Source organism: Ranitomeya variabilis, chromosome 6 (assembly GCF_051348905.1).
Source record: "Ranitomeya variabilis isolate aRanVar5 chromosome 6, aRanVar5.hap1, whole genome shotgun sequence".
NCBI classification, from domain to species: domain Eukaryota; kingdom Metazoa; phylum Chordata; class Amphibia; order Anura; family Dendrobatidae; genus Ranitomeya; species Ranitomeya variabilis.
In genome coordinates, this window is record NC_135237.1 from 422,832,917 (window position 1) to 422,848,326 (window position 15,410).

General features: G+C 40.7%; 1 protein-coding gene across 1 annotated transcript in view; it reads left to right on the plus strand.

Moving 5' to 3' along the window:
- COLEC12 (collectin subfamily member 12) overlaps positions 1-13,002 on the plus strand; it is a 222,971-nt gene extending 209,969 nt beyond the window's left edge. Inside the window, exons 7-10 of the mRNA XM_077270325.1 lie at positions 2,389-2,525; positions 7,239-7,348; positions 10,291-10,436; positions 11,956-13,002. Of these exons, the coding sequence (XP_077126440.1) occupies positions 2,389-2,525; positions 7,239-7,348; positions 10,291-10,436; positions 11,956-11,966 (404 nt within the window). The 3' untranslated portion in view covers positions 11,967-13,002. The remainder of the gene's footprint in view (positions 1-2,388; positions 2,526-7,238; positions 7,349-10,290; positions 10,437-11,955) is intronic.
- Positions 13,003-15,410: the final 2,408 nt, after the last annotated feature.

Sequence of the window (15,410 nt, forward strand, 5' to 3'; positions counted from 1 at the left end):
TACACATTTAAGTCAAGCCTGCCAACTTTGGCAGGGCCAACCAACTATCCTATGTGTATGGGGGCCTCCTGACTCTCCCCTGACATCATGTTTAGGGATATTTATCAGTCAAATGAGTGTCCTGAGAACAGCTATTTAAAGGGAACCTGTCAGCTGATACATGCTGCCCAAACCATGGGCAGCATGTATCAGGCACTGGCTGTACAATCATATCCATTACATACTGTTAATAGCCACCAGGGACTGATCCAACCTATTGGCTAATCATACAGGCGGGTCCCGACGGCTTCTCCCCGCCCACTGACAGTGACTGACAAGCCTCTGATTGCCTGTGCATATAGGCAGAGACTTGTGAGTCACTGTCAGTGGGTGGAGAGAAGTCGTCGGGGCCCCGCCTGTAGGACTAGTGCACAGTACGGCTCGGTTCCCGGCGGCTATTGAAGTATTTTAAAACTGACTGGCTGATACATTCTGCCCATAGTTTGGATAGCATGTATCACCTGTCAGCTTCCCTTTAAGGTGCAGGTGCAGAATGCTTGTTTGGTGTTTGTTATTTTTTTTTAATTACTGTTCTGATACAAAAAATCTAAAAATATTCTAATTGCTGCACTAGCTACAGGCGTAGCCGCAGTCGGATAATCATACTGTATTCTGAAGCTGACTTGTCAGCTTTGTAGCACAGATTCAGGCTATGTTCACACGCCGTGTTTTTGCTGTTTTTTTTTTTCTGCAGTGAAAACCTGCTCTCTTGGCAGTATAAATGCTATGATCACCATTTGTGTGGTCCTTTTTGTGGTGTTTTCACGGCTTATTTGTTGCATTTTATTGCAGCATTTTTGGGTGTAGATTACATGTGCTTTGTCTAGAGTACATTCAATAAAGTTAGTTTTATTTAACAAAAATGCAGCGAAATATGACATTGCTTTTTTTGCTGCATTTTTTCGCTTTCTCGTTTCTTTCTGCGCAAAAACACTGAAAAAATTGACTTGCTGAAGTGTCAAAAACATGTTGCAGTTCTCTAATTCAGTGAGAAAAGAAAAAAACAAGCTTTTGCAGATTTCTGAAATTGCATAGGTGTTGCTGGTACTGCAAAAAGCAGCGTTTAATTTGTATTAAAAAAAAGCAGCAAAAAGCTGTATGTGAACATAGCCTAAGACAAAGTTCATTATCACTTGAAGGTTGGGCAGGTCGATGAGTCTGAATACCGCAATATAACAACACTACGTATTATATCCATATACAAGGTTCTGTAGGAATCTACCGTGTCACTCTCAGGTCTCTGGTGGGGACACCGTCGTATAATACCACTTCCTACAGATCTTATAGTCTGTGAGATTTAGATTTCCCTGACAATTTATTTATACACCCCACTATGTTGTCTATGCAAGAAAATACAGGAAGGAAGTCTGTATCCCAAATTAAGAGCTACACATTATTTCTCTTCTACACTAAATTAATAAAACTAAAATCCTATAATACCAAGAACTGGATAAAGAGCAATGAGAAGCTTTTTAATACAATTACAGCAAAATATTATAAATCATCTCCTAAATCTCAGCTGTGGTTGAGTCTACATTGAGGAAGCAGAGCTAGTCATATACCATAGATATAGGGTATGATCACTCAGGGCATTTTTGTAGTGTTTTTTTCTGCATGAAAAACGTAGGCATTCGCAGGAAAAATGCTGTGTGCATTATGTGGGTTTTTAATGCTTTTTTTATATATTTTTATTTGTGGTTTTTGTTGCATTTTTTAGGCATTCATTGAATGTATGAAAAACTCTGCTAACCGCTAATTGACTTGTTGTGCAGACTTGAAAAACGAATTGATGGTCTGAAAACGCAAAGAAAAAAAACGCGTCAGAGACTGTAAAAATGGTGTATTTTTGATACATGAAAACGTGCAGAAAAAAACACTGCAAATGCTCAACGTGTGAACAAGCCCATATGCTGGCTTACAGCCGTTTCCCAAACTCCTACGTATACATACACACTTAGACCTGCTGAGTGCACATGGGTTTTGCATAGGGACAAATGTCTGCCAGACACTTCTAGCATTGGTTATCCCTTGGAAAAAAAATGATTGACCATATCAACATTCCCAAATTTGTGTAATCCAAGAGCAGATGTCTTCAGACAGTGGATCTGCCAACGGTTTGGTAATGTGTATGGCAGATTATGGAGCAGTCTGAATACTTGTGTGCTGTTGGGTGCTGATATGGCTCAGAAAGGTGGTAGAATATTCCAGCCATACTTATTATCTCACCTCGCAGAGATATGAATACCGTATAGTACTAAGGGTCCCGCAAAATGTGTCTGTACAGTCTGTGGAAGTGTCAAATGTTCCAACCAGTTACACATCGATCAAAAGATTTTGTCTTCATTTTAGGGTGCCCAAATGGATGGAGAAATTTTACTGACAAATGCTACTATTTTTCAAGTGGAAGGGATACTTTCGAAGATGCTAAAATGTCCTGTGAAGAAAAAGGAGCCAAGATGGTTATCATAGAAAGCACAGATGAGCAAGTAAGCGTTGTTGTGGGATGGAGAGTAAAAAGAAAATATCCTATTTGTTCAATATGAACAACAGAGCTCACTCAGACTTCTGATTTCTCCACGTGCGAGAAAAAAGGACCAATTTTTTGGGATCAGACTTTGATCAGAGTTTGATTTCAGTGTGGTCCAGGTGTTATCAGTTTTTCCTGTGCGTAGAGAAAAAATATGTTTCTTCACTTTTGCCATTAAGACAGTCTATGAAAATCGGGATGCACTCGGATGTCATATGAGTGCAGCATGATTTTTTTCATGGATCAATTGGCTTACATTGCCAGTTTTGGTCCAACCCACGTATCAACATCGTACATGCCTCCGCGGACATGTGAATAGACTATGTCAGGTACGAGTGATATCCGTGAAAATCATGGATAGCAGAAATATGTATGTATGCAAAGTATATTACAAAGATGATTATCAATTTAATTAAAACCAGATACCTTTTTATATGTATTTTCTCTATATGATAATCGGGGACAGCAATCTTCCTTGATCTGTAAAACCTTACCTTACAGAAGTTTTCCTGTGAACAATATTTATCACCTATCCATGGGTTGTGATCGGTAGTAGCCCGGCTGCTGGGACCTCCTGATCACAAGAATTGCGCCTCAAAGTCCTGTGTGAATCGAGCTGTAGCGTGCTTTCTTCAGTGTCGGTGGCCGGATGTAGGAGGTGTACAGATCTGAACGCGACAGCTTTATTCACTATATAGATGTATTTTAGGCATGAAAAATATGGTTAGTATCTAGTATCACCCCCTTATGCAAGTATCACAGCTTGTAAACGCTTTTTGTAGCCAGCCAAGAATCTTTCATTTCTTGTTTGAGAGATTTTCATCCATTCTTCCTTGGAAAATTCTCCCAGTTCTGTAGGATTCCTGGGTTGTCTGACATGCACTGTTATTTTGAGGACTGCCCACAGATTTTTAATGATATTCAGATCAGGGGATTTTGAGGGCCATTTTAAATCCTTCAGCTTGCGCCTTTTAAGGTAGTCTATTGTGGATGTTGACGTGTGGTTAGGATCATTATCCATTTGTAGAAGCCATCCTCTTTTTTTCAACTTCAGCTTTTTTACAGATTGTGTTATGTTGCATCAAGAATTGGTTGAAATTTCATTGAATCCATTCTTCCTTCTACCTATGAAATGTTCCCCTTGCCATTGGCTGCAACACAACTCCAAAGCATGATTGATCCATCCCTATTCTTACTGGTTGGCAAGATGTTCTTTTCCTGAAATTCTATGCCCTTTTTTTCTCCACACACACCTTTGATCATTGTGGCCAAAGAGTTCTATTTTAACCTCATCGGTCCACAGAACTTGTTTCCAAAATGCATCAGGCTTGTTTAGATGTTCTTTTGAATACTTCTGAAGCTGAATTTTATGGTGAGGACAAAGGAGAGGTTTTCTTCTGATGACTCTTCCATGAAGGCCATATTTGTGCAGGTGTTTCTGAACAGTAGAACAATGTACCACAGCTCCAAAGTCTGCTAAATATTTCTGAAGGTCTTTTGCAGTCAAGCGGGGGTTCTGATTTGCCTCTCTAGCAATCCTACAAGCATCTCTCCCTGAAAATTTGCTTGGTCTTCCAGATCTTATGTTGACCTGTTAACTGCCATTTCAGAATTACATTTCAAACTGAGGAAATCGCAACTTGAAAATGCTTTGCTATCTTCTTATACCCTTCTACATTGTGGGCCTCCACCATTTTCATTTTCAGAGTGCTAGGCAGCTACTTAGAAGAACCCATGGCTCCTGTTTTTTGGCACTAGGTTGGAAGAGGCGGAGTTTTTATAAAGTTGGGAAATTTGCATCACTTAGCCTTTCCTATCGATGACAGTGAACAAGCCATAACCCTAACAGGCTAATTAAGGTCTACATTATCTGAGCACACAAATCTCCAAAGGTGCCCAAATTTCTGCATCAGCCCATTTTCCAATTTTTAAAATGTAAGAAATTACAATATACAGGTGCTTCTCACAAAATTAGAATATCATCAAAAAGTTAATTCATTTCAGTTCTTCAATGCAAAAAGTGAAACTCATATTATAGAAAGTCATTACAAACAGAGTGATTTATTTCAAGTGTTTATTTCTGTTAATGTTGATGATTATGGCTTCCTAAGCGCTTACAAATGTCCCTTAGTCTGTTTCAGTAGGCTCCACAACCATGGGGAAAACTGCTGACATGACAGATATCCAGAAGGCAGTCATTGGCACACTCCACAAGGAGGGCAAGCCACAAAAGGTCATTGCTAAAGAAGCTGGCTGTTCATAGTGTGCTGTATCCAAGCATAATAATGGAAAGTTGAGTGGAAGGAAAAAGTGTGGTAGAAAAAGGTGCACCAGAAACTGGGATAACCGCAGCCTTGAAAGGATTGTTAAGAAAAGCCATTAAAAAATTTGGGGGAGATTCACAAGGATTGGACTGCTGCTGGAGTCATTGCTTCAAGAGCCACCACACACATACAGTACATATCCAGGACATGGGCTACAAGTGTCACATTCCTTGTGTCAAGCCACTCATGACCAATAGACAACGCCAGAAGCATCTTACCTGGGTCAAGAAGAAAAATAAATGAACTGTTGCTCAGTGGTCCAAGGTTTTGTTATCACATGAAAGTAAATTTTGCATTTCATTTGGAAATCAAGGTCCCAGAGTCTGGAGGAAGAGTGGAGAAGCCACAATCTAAGCTGCTTGAGGTCTAGTGTGAAGTTTCCATAATCAGTGATGGTTTGGGGAGCCATGTCATCTGCTGGTGTAGGTCCACTGTGTTTTATCAACACCAAAGTCAGCGCAGCCATCTACCAGGAAATATTAGAGCACTTCTTGCTTCCCTCTGCCGACAAGCTTTTTGGAGCTGGAAATTTCATTCTCCAGCAGAACGTGGTACCTGTCCACACTGCCAAATGCACTGTACCAATACCTGGTATAAAAAAACAGTATCACTGTGATTGATTGGCCAGTAAATTCGTCTGACCTTAACCACATAGAGAATCTATTGGGTATTGTCAAGAGGAAGATGAGAGACACCAGACCCAACAATGCAGACGAGCTGAAGGCTTCTATCAAGAGCAACCTGGGCTTCTATAACACCTCAGCAGTGCCACAGGCTGATCGCCTCCATGCCATGCCGCATTGATGCAGTAATTGATGCAAAAGGAGCCCCAATCAAATATTGAGTGCATTTGCTGAACACACATTTCAATAGGCCAACATTTCGGATTTAAAAATAATTTTTCAAGTTGGTGTTATAAAGTATTCTAATTTACTGAGATAATGACTTTTGGGTTTCCATTGGTTCTTAGCCTTAATCATCAAAATTAACAGAAATAAACACTTGAAATAGATCACTCTGTTTGTAAAAACTCTATATAATATATGAGTTTCACTTTTTGTATTGAAGAATTGAAATAAATTAACTTTTTGATGATATTATAATTTTGTGAGAGGCACCTGTATATTTTTTGTAAATGTGTCATTTTTAACTTTAGCCCTTTTAGAGATCACTTTATCTTCAATTTGCTTAACTGTTCGCAAACAATAACAGTGATTTTGATCAGGGGTGCCCAAACTTTTACATGCCACTGTAGATATATATAATTAGTGCCTTGCATGTGTAGTTTACTGTACATGTATATATCCAATAAATAACTGAAAAAAATGACGTGGGGTCTCCTCTATTTTTAATATCCAGCCAAGGTAAAGCAGACAGCTGGGGACTGATATTATCAGGCTGGGAAGGTCCATGGATATATAAAATATCAGTCCACAGCTGCTCCAAAATTGGCTCATCCCATTAGATGCGACAATTCTGGCGCTTTTTCCAGCTCTTCATGATTGCCCTGGTGCAGTGGCAATCGGGGTAACGGTATTTGGGCTTGATGACAGCTGTGATTTGTCAAAAATCATATCTGGCATCACGCCCTGTTGTTAGTAATGGACAGGTGTCTATTAAACACCCCCATTACTAACCCAGTATTAAAAAATAAAAACGCACACAGAAAAAAAACCACTTTATTGGTATAAAGACTAACACTATATGTCATTCAAAAATATATTTAAAAAAATCCAGGTCCGAAGTAATGCAATGAATCCAACTTAGTTCCGAAATGGAAACCTGAAAGACAAAAAAGAGAGAAATAAAAAACAATGCACACCTCCCTCGTTCACCAGTTTATTCATAAGAATGTTGCCATGAAGTTCCACCATAGTCCACGTTCCTTGCATCCTGGCTATGGCACCTGTGAATCCACAGGTGCTGGGTAGTGACGACAACACTCATCATTGTCGCCAGGTCTCGCTGTTCTCAGCGAGACTCAGCAACTCTAATGAGTGTTGTAGTCCGTACTCAGCCCATGGATGCCACACTTTATGTCATCCGTGTGAACTTGTGCGGGGCTTATTGACAGCCGTGCTGCCGGAAAGAAACAGTGTGGGTCATATGGACATGTGCACAGTCCCATAGATTTGGGTCTATGTGTGTACGTGTCTCCGTTACGTGTGAAAACTGTCACCACACATACCGGACACACTGACGTGTGAAGGGGCCTAACCCAGTATTTCTTTGAGTCTTCACCAGCGACCAGTTATTGTGATCTTATGATTGTGATACTGAATTTAAGAATTTAGGATAAAGATAATATCATTGATTGTTTCTTCAAATTTCGATTTTTGCCTTGATAGCAATTCATTAAAAAGGAAATAACTGGAAAAGGCAACTTTTGGATTGGTCTTACTGATTTGGAAGAGGAGAATGTATGGAAGTGGCTGGATGGCACCATCCCAAAATTCACGTATGTAGAAAAATAAGAAAATGTTTTAAACCTGTATGATGATGAGAGAAGCCTGATGTTTAATCCATCGTATCAACTGTTCCCTGAAAAATATTTTCTTCTAAAACACTTTCATATTTGTGAAGAGGATTCAGTAGTATTTCTTGGATTTCGGAATGAAATGGATGGCACATACTGCATGTAATGCATAAAATTAGAAGTCACTTTTCCACATCATAAATAATATATGTGTTACACAGCTATGCTGTGAGTGTATGCAATGAAATATGATCATGATGCAGCACTGAGATCGAGTTATCCCCAAGTCGTGCACAGCGGACATCTGGGTGACACCATTAGACTTATCAAACAGTATGTTCCTATATTCTTACAGTCAGTACTGATTGGACATTGTTACAGTGTAAGAACACACCCAGTTGTAAATCTATTTAGACATATCTACTAGGATATATCTGCCTTACATCACATGTTGGTGTATAAAGTGGGTTCAGGAGCAGAATCCATTCTATGTATGATGGGTGCCAGCTGTGAGATACAGTCAGCATCTGTCTCTGCCTAGCAGCAAATAGAGCTAGCATCAATCACTGCTGTTTAACCACTTAAATGCTGCTAACAGTAATTGACAGCGGCATCTAAGTGGATCAATAGGATAGTTTTCCCATTTAAAAAATAAAAATAAATAAGGATATTAGGTTTTGATTCTTCCATAAATGTCCTATCTATCAAAATCTAAACTTATTTAACCCATATGATGAACACCAGGGGAAAAGAAGGTTAAAAGGCCAGAACTGTTGTTTTTTTAATCACTGCACCTACCCAAGATAATGTAAAAGGAATCAAAAAGTCATATGCTCAAAATGGAACTAATAGCAGCTACAGATAGCACCACAAAAACAGGTCATTAGAAAGCTACATTGGTAGAAAACTAAAAAAGGTGTGGGTCTTAAAAAATGGCGACAGCAACCACAATTTATAAAGGATTTTTTGTTTAATGCAAGTTCCAAAAGCAGAAGATAAAAACAAACTTATAAATCTGGTATCCATGAAATTAAACTGACCTGCAAGTCGCCAGGTATTTGTTTTTCAGAGTGAAAACAAAACACAAAAAGCAATGGCAGAACTGTTTAGTATACTGTGAGTGAATAGTGTAATTCAACTAGCCCTCATATGACTACGTCAGTGAAAAAATAAAAAAGTTATAGATCCTGGAAGAAAAGGAAGGTGAAAAGGAATATGCAAAAATAAGCCCTCCCCAAAGGGGTTAAGGCTGTCATTAGAAGACAGTAGGAAGGTTACCATACACATTTAGTGGTCGGCCTGTCTTTCCAATTTACGCAAGTTTGGTCAATATACACCTAATGTGTATAGGCAGCATAAAGAGGCCATCCCAACTCAGCACGTTATTACCTAGCTGCAAGATAGGTGATAACTTACTGAACGCTGGGGATTCGATTACTGGGATTTGACCCCAAGAACACGGCTCTGAAATGCCACTGCTCTGTTCATTGAACATTGTACTCAGCTGTCCCCAGCAGTCCCATTGACTGTGAATGGAGCCAAGTTTTGTAATTGAACACTTCAGCCTGGTTTAATGATCACTAAGTAAGGTGATACTTGAGTTGGGACAATACCTTTAAGGGTATGTTCCCACGGTTAGTAAACGCTGCAGGTTGGATGCTACGTACATCTGCAGCGTCCAACCCGCAGCATCCAGCTGTCACAGCATAGTGAATGAGATTTCAAGAAATCCCATCTACACTATGCGTGCCCGGATGCCTCCGGCTTCCCTGCGGCGCGTCTTTCCAGACCACAGCATGTCTATTTATCTTGCAGAGACACTCAGTCTCCGCAAGATAAATATCACTAGTCCAATGTATTGGGCGCAGTGATTCCTCGCGGTTCAATGAACACATCCGGAATCACCTGCGTTCAAAAGTCGGCAGTGCTTTTAACAGAGAGTGCTGCATCCAAAGCGCTGCCGATTACTGACCGTGGGGACGTAGCCTAAATAAGGCCATGTTCACACTTCGCGGTTTTTTACCGCGGATCCGCGGTGATTTTGATGCTGCGGGTCCGCAGCAGTTTCCATAGCGTTTACAGTTACATGTAAACCCTATGGAAACCGCAAACCGCAGTGCACATGCTGCGGGAAAAACCGCGCAGAAACGCAGCGGTTTACAACCCGCAGCATGTCACTTCTTTGTGCAGAATCGCTGCGATTCTGCACCCATAGGAAAGCATTGATCCGCTAACTTCCCGCATGGGGCTGTGCCCACGTTGCGGGAAGTAAGCGGATAATGTGCGGGTGGTACCCGGGGTGGAGGAGAGGAGACTCTCCTCCAGGCCCTGGGAACCATATTTGGGTGTAAAAAAAAGAATTAAAATAAAAAATCATGTTATACTCACCCCTCAGCGCTGCCCGCGGCGTCCGGTCTGGGTTGATGTGCGAACAGGACCTGCGGTGACGTCGCGGTCACATGACCGTGATGACGCCGCGGTCACATGACCGTGACGTCACGAAGGGTCCTTCTCGCACATCATCTTTGGAAGCGGACCGCCGAGTGCAGCGCCGAGGAGATCGGGACGTCAGAGAGGGTGAGTATAGCCATTTTTTTTATTTTAACATTATACTATTGATGCTGCATATTGCTGCATATGCAGCATCAATAGTATAGGCGGAAACCCGCAGCGGAAACCGCGGAACAAGCCGCGATAAATCTGCAGGGATAACCGCAGCGGGTTTGCCCTTCAGATTTATCAATTCCGCTGCGGGAGAACCCGCAGAGGGACGCCGCAAAGTGTGCACATAGCTTTTTCCGTGTTGATATACAGCAGCTGGGTTTGGAGTCGTGGTGCTTTCTCCTGGCGTAAAAACATGTGCTTGTCTATACCGATTGTTCATCTGTAGTGTACTAATGCATTTATCATAATATCTACTACAGAAACTGGAAAGCTGGTCAGCCCGATAACTGGACCCCCGAAATGGGACCTGGAGAAGACTGTGCAGGGTTAATAAATTCAGGCTTGTGGAATGATTTCTTTTGTCAAGAAGATAATTACTTTATTTGTGAAAAAGACATAGACAAAGGTAAGATGTGAAGATCAACTTAGTCTTTTGCACACAAGTATCAGTCGTGAATGTGTTAAAGTGACCCTGCGCCCCCTATATCAAATGTGACTATGAGTTTCTAATGTAAAGTCATTCTAGCTAACGTGCTCCCATCTGCTCTGTCAGTTCTAACATTGCTGCCGCTTTAGGTAAAATGACTATACATTAGAAATGTATCATCCCATTTATTTTGGAGGTGGAAGGTCGCTGTAATGTAGATCAGATTAGAAAATGAAAATTAGGGCCTCGAAGACTGGCGTTTCACATGCCGGAGGAGGCACATGCCATATAATAAATTTGATGCACATTCTCAGTCGCGTCCACCATCATTATTGATTAATTTTTTGGGCAGCTATCCCATTTTTTCAGTGCTGCCTGAAAATAGAGTGATAACAACTAAAGTTGCTACATTTTGTGCAAAAAATGGAACCTTCTTTAAAGTCTGTTACAACAGTTTTCTTTCCTAAACATTTTCGTGAGCTGTGACTTAAGAATCTGATTCACAATGTCGTTGACCACACTCAGCATTCTCATTTTTTATAAACCTTTTCACACCAGTCTCAGTTCTGAACGTGGCCACACACATTTGATTGTTGTCAGGCAAATCATCAATGTGTATGGTGATGTCTACACTTTCCCCAATGACAGATGTCAGGTAAAGGACATATCGGCTTCTTGAATTCGAACTTGCCAGCTCCTTTTGTTGTCAGAGAATAGTAGTCGCCCCCAGATGTGTCTGACTTTTCTCTATCTATGCAGGACACATGCATACACAGGCGGGCCTAGAATGCATAAGTATGGGGGCAGGTGTCAGTCAAAAGAGCGGTTACCTGACTTGTACGGTCTGTTTTTGTGTTTATCGAAAAGCTGATATTGGATACATGTTTTTTAAAGAAAAAATACTTTAAAAGCCAGCTGGGGACAAAGCTGCATGGAAGACTAGTTGGAAAGGTGAGTCCCCGGCAGCTTCTCCCCACCCACTGCCAATGACTGACAGGTCTCTCCCTTTACACGCACACAGGGAGAGACATGTCACACAATGGGAGGAGATAGGGAGAAGCCTCCGAGGACATGCCTTTCCAACCTGCCATCCATGTGGCTCATTCTCCGGTGGCTTTTAAAGTATATTTTTCTCTGAAACACAGTAGCGTTTCAGAATCAAACATACCTGGCTCAAAACGTAAAGCCAGTGCCTTATTCATGCTGCCCGTGAATCAGATGTCAGGCTCCCTTTAAAGTATTTTAACAAAAAATGATACCGGATTATCTATTTTCCTTAATTTTAAGGTCCTCTATAAGCGTCCCAGTTTAATTTTAACCATGCTGCATATGACACCGGGGTCATAACTGTATATTTTGTGGCCCAGGGGCCTCCCCTAACCTTGGAGATGTTCTGGTTTAAAGGACTCAAAATAGTTAAGACTCCAATTTCACACAATTACCTTAAAAATGTGTTTCTCATGGATGAATGATCACTAATGTCAGCATTTTATTACAGGTCAGGCATAAGATGTCTCCTAGACTAGGATGTTTTCATGGACATGGAATATTAAACTACTTTCCTTTTGAAGGAAAACATGAAGTGGAACTGGATTATACTGTACCCACAATATCAATGAAGCACTGAATCAGGGCCAACAAAAAGTTCAGCAACTCTTTTCCTACAATTTTATTTTTCCATATTTTGTTTGCTGCCAACTGGACGATGACTATTGGAGTTAGTGATGTGACTAAGAAAAGAAACATTCTCAACGTGGGAAATATTGATACAATTTTTCCATATCTATGCAATATCATCTAGAGACTATATGGATATATTTTGGATATAACTTTAATCAAACAGTATTATATGACTAAACCAGTTATAAGAGAAAAATAATACAGGTTTATAGTTCTTATTCAATGAAATATTTTTGTAAAGTCTTTTGAAAACTTTTGTATTTTTCTACAAGATACTTGCATTTTATTATTTTTGTATTTTAGAATTTATTTGCCAAAGAAAACAATATTGGATCATATTCATTATGGTATAAAAAAAAAAACCAATTACTTATAAAGAGATTTTATCACATACATTTTAATCCTCAAATGATTTATTTCTAGGAAATTTTTACTACAGTTTTCCAAGTGGTTTCATCTTTAGAGACTGAGTTAAGGGGCCAAAATATTTAATAGAAATATGATCCCTGTTTGCTACAGGTTATATAGTACAAGATGTGGCATCCAAAAAGGTCACCAGCACGGCTATGAATTCAAGTACGGATGTGAGCCTCTTACTTTCCCTGCCAAAACATTCATTTATTACATACAGTGGTCTCATAAACGTCATTCTCCTTATACCCTTTAGTTCACACATCGGATATGGACTAATATTTTACAGTCTGTCTATTTTACAATGGCAATGAAAAAAATAAAAAATAAAACCTTATTTTGGACTTTTTGTTGTTGCTGGATGTTTTTAAAGTGTTTTTACTTTTTGTTTTCATTGGGATTCCTATTGTGTGAAAAAAAATATAATGGAATTTAAATAAGTAAAATGTGTCTTAAAAAGAAAGTCCTCAGCCATTTCATTCTGCTTTAACAGTGGGCCGCATGAAATCTAGACAAGCCGACTCACTACAGATATTTTTAAGGCCTCATTCAGACATCCGTTTTTCGCATACATGTTCTATTAGTAGTTTTCATGGATAGAACATTTATCTATTATAATCTATGGAACTATTCACATGTCCATTTTTTTTCTATGTGTTCCTCAAAAAATAAACCTTGTAGACAAGTCTATGGGTATGTGAAAATCACAGACAGGACACATACGGCATCAGTGTACAATACATATCCAGGATTAAAATTGTAATGTATAGGAGAATCTTTCTTCATTTATTTTTGATACATGAAAACCAATGATAAAACACTAATTGTAAAACTGACACACAGACCAAACACTGATGAAACGTGGATCCAAAACATCCAAGGTCCTTGTATTTACTTACTAGAAAATCATGGACGTTTGTCTGAGGTCTACTCAGAAACATTGTGGCATTTTTTGGATTGTAGTAGACGGCACTGAAGGAAATTGCTAGACAGTGTTTAAACTCAAATAAGCTTTACTTTTCTCTGAAGAGGCACTCAGGTATCGTGGTTACACTTCCAAGAGGTACGTAAGCAAAGTGGTACTCATGGAGAATCACAACACTTAAAGTCTTTAGTTGGAATAGTGTAATATATTTAAGCTCCTTAATGCTGGCTCATGCTTTAAGATTGCTGCAGTTTTCATGTGCTTATACGCCACATGACCTGACCAATCCTTATTAGTATATATTTCAGCCCTCAATCTCAACCATCAATCGAGACTCCATGCTTCACCTGATTGGGGGCAGATCAGCATGTAGGTAGATGGTTTAATGAACCCTGCATCGAGAAGGGGGTTGGACCTGATGACCCTGGAGGTCCCTTCCAACTCTAACATTCTATGATTCTATGACTTTCTAGTGCAGGGATCCGCTTTCTCCATACCTTCTAGTCCAAAATACAGTTTGATGTTGCCAACACTTAAAGTCCTACACTGGGAACTTCCGGTGCAGTCTCTAGCTTGTGACAGCAACGGGATCATGTTTTACTTTTCAAGCTCATACTCAAGTCCTTAAGTTTTCCAACCCTTTACTAGAGATGAGCGAATTTGCTCAGGTTCCCTCTTATTTGGCAAGCTATAGCGCTTGCCGAATAAGCTGCAGAGGGAACCCGGCTTCCTGGATTGCGCTGGGCGATCAGCTGATCAGCACTGCAGCTGCATGTGTCGCGGCTGTGTCACAGTCATGACACATGCATGGAGAGACTGTTGGGCTCTCCATGCATATGTCATGCCTGTCACACATGCAGCTGCAGCGCTGATCGGCTGATCGCCCAGCGCAATCCAGGAAGCCGGGTTCCCCCTGCAGCTTATTTGGCAAGCGCTATAGCTTGCTGAATAAGAGGGAACCCAAGCAACTTCGCTAATCTCTACCCTTTACCACTCCTTATATACAGTAGACTCTCTTGACAAGCGCAGCGCTTGACAGTACCAACCAGTAACATGGTGTCAGTGCTAATTCTCCCATGTCACCCATCAAACAGGAGACTACTATTCCGCCAATTAAAGTAGAAAACCCACTTCTGCTTACATGATGAAATACAGTGACAATAACATGCATAAAGCATAGAAATAGCAAAATATAAATGAGATTATAACATGTTAGCAACATATTGGCGATTTTTAATTGTACTCTACAAATGGCGATGTTTTCTCACTTAGTGAAGGAATCACTCTGCACCCTGTGGGTCCTTGTGGCCACTAACTGTTATGGATTCACATCCCTCTCAGTTGTAAGCACGTGACTTGCATAAAGCATTGTACACAGTGCACATGTAGAAGAAGCGACTGACAACCGGTGGTAAATACAGTTCCAGTCCATGTCTTTTATGATCAGAGACTGCTCAATAGATGCCTCAACTTTAACTGCATTATCAATACTTGCATGTGTAGCACCCCCACTGCCACAGGGCCAAGGGGTACCCGGTACCAGGCCTCTGAGTCTCTGCTTGTGGTTGTCACGGTGGCTAGACCCGGTCCGTGATCCTGCTGAGGGACGTACAGTAATAGATGTGGATGGTGGTGGTAGTGCGGTGCAGTAAATAACGAGGACACCAGGTTGCAGTCTCTTTACCTCTTTACTGAAGGCTTCAGGTGTCCAATCCAGGGCACTGTTAATCGGGCTGTCTGAGACCGGCCGGTCCGAAGGCACATCAGGAGTCCCCTTCACAGGTGGGAATCAGCGTCTACCTTCTAGCGCCTGTGTGTTGTAGTCCTTCCCTGCTGAGCACCCTGGGATAGTCCTCACAACTGCTTCTGTCTGTCTCTGATGCTCGTTCTCTCCGTCCCCCAGATGATATGGCTAGGACGCACCCGTATGACGGGGT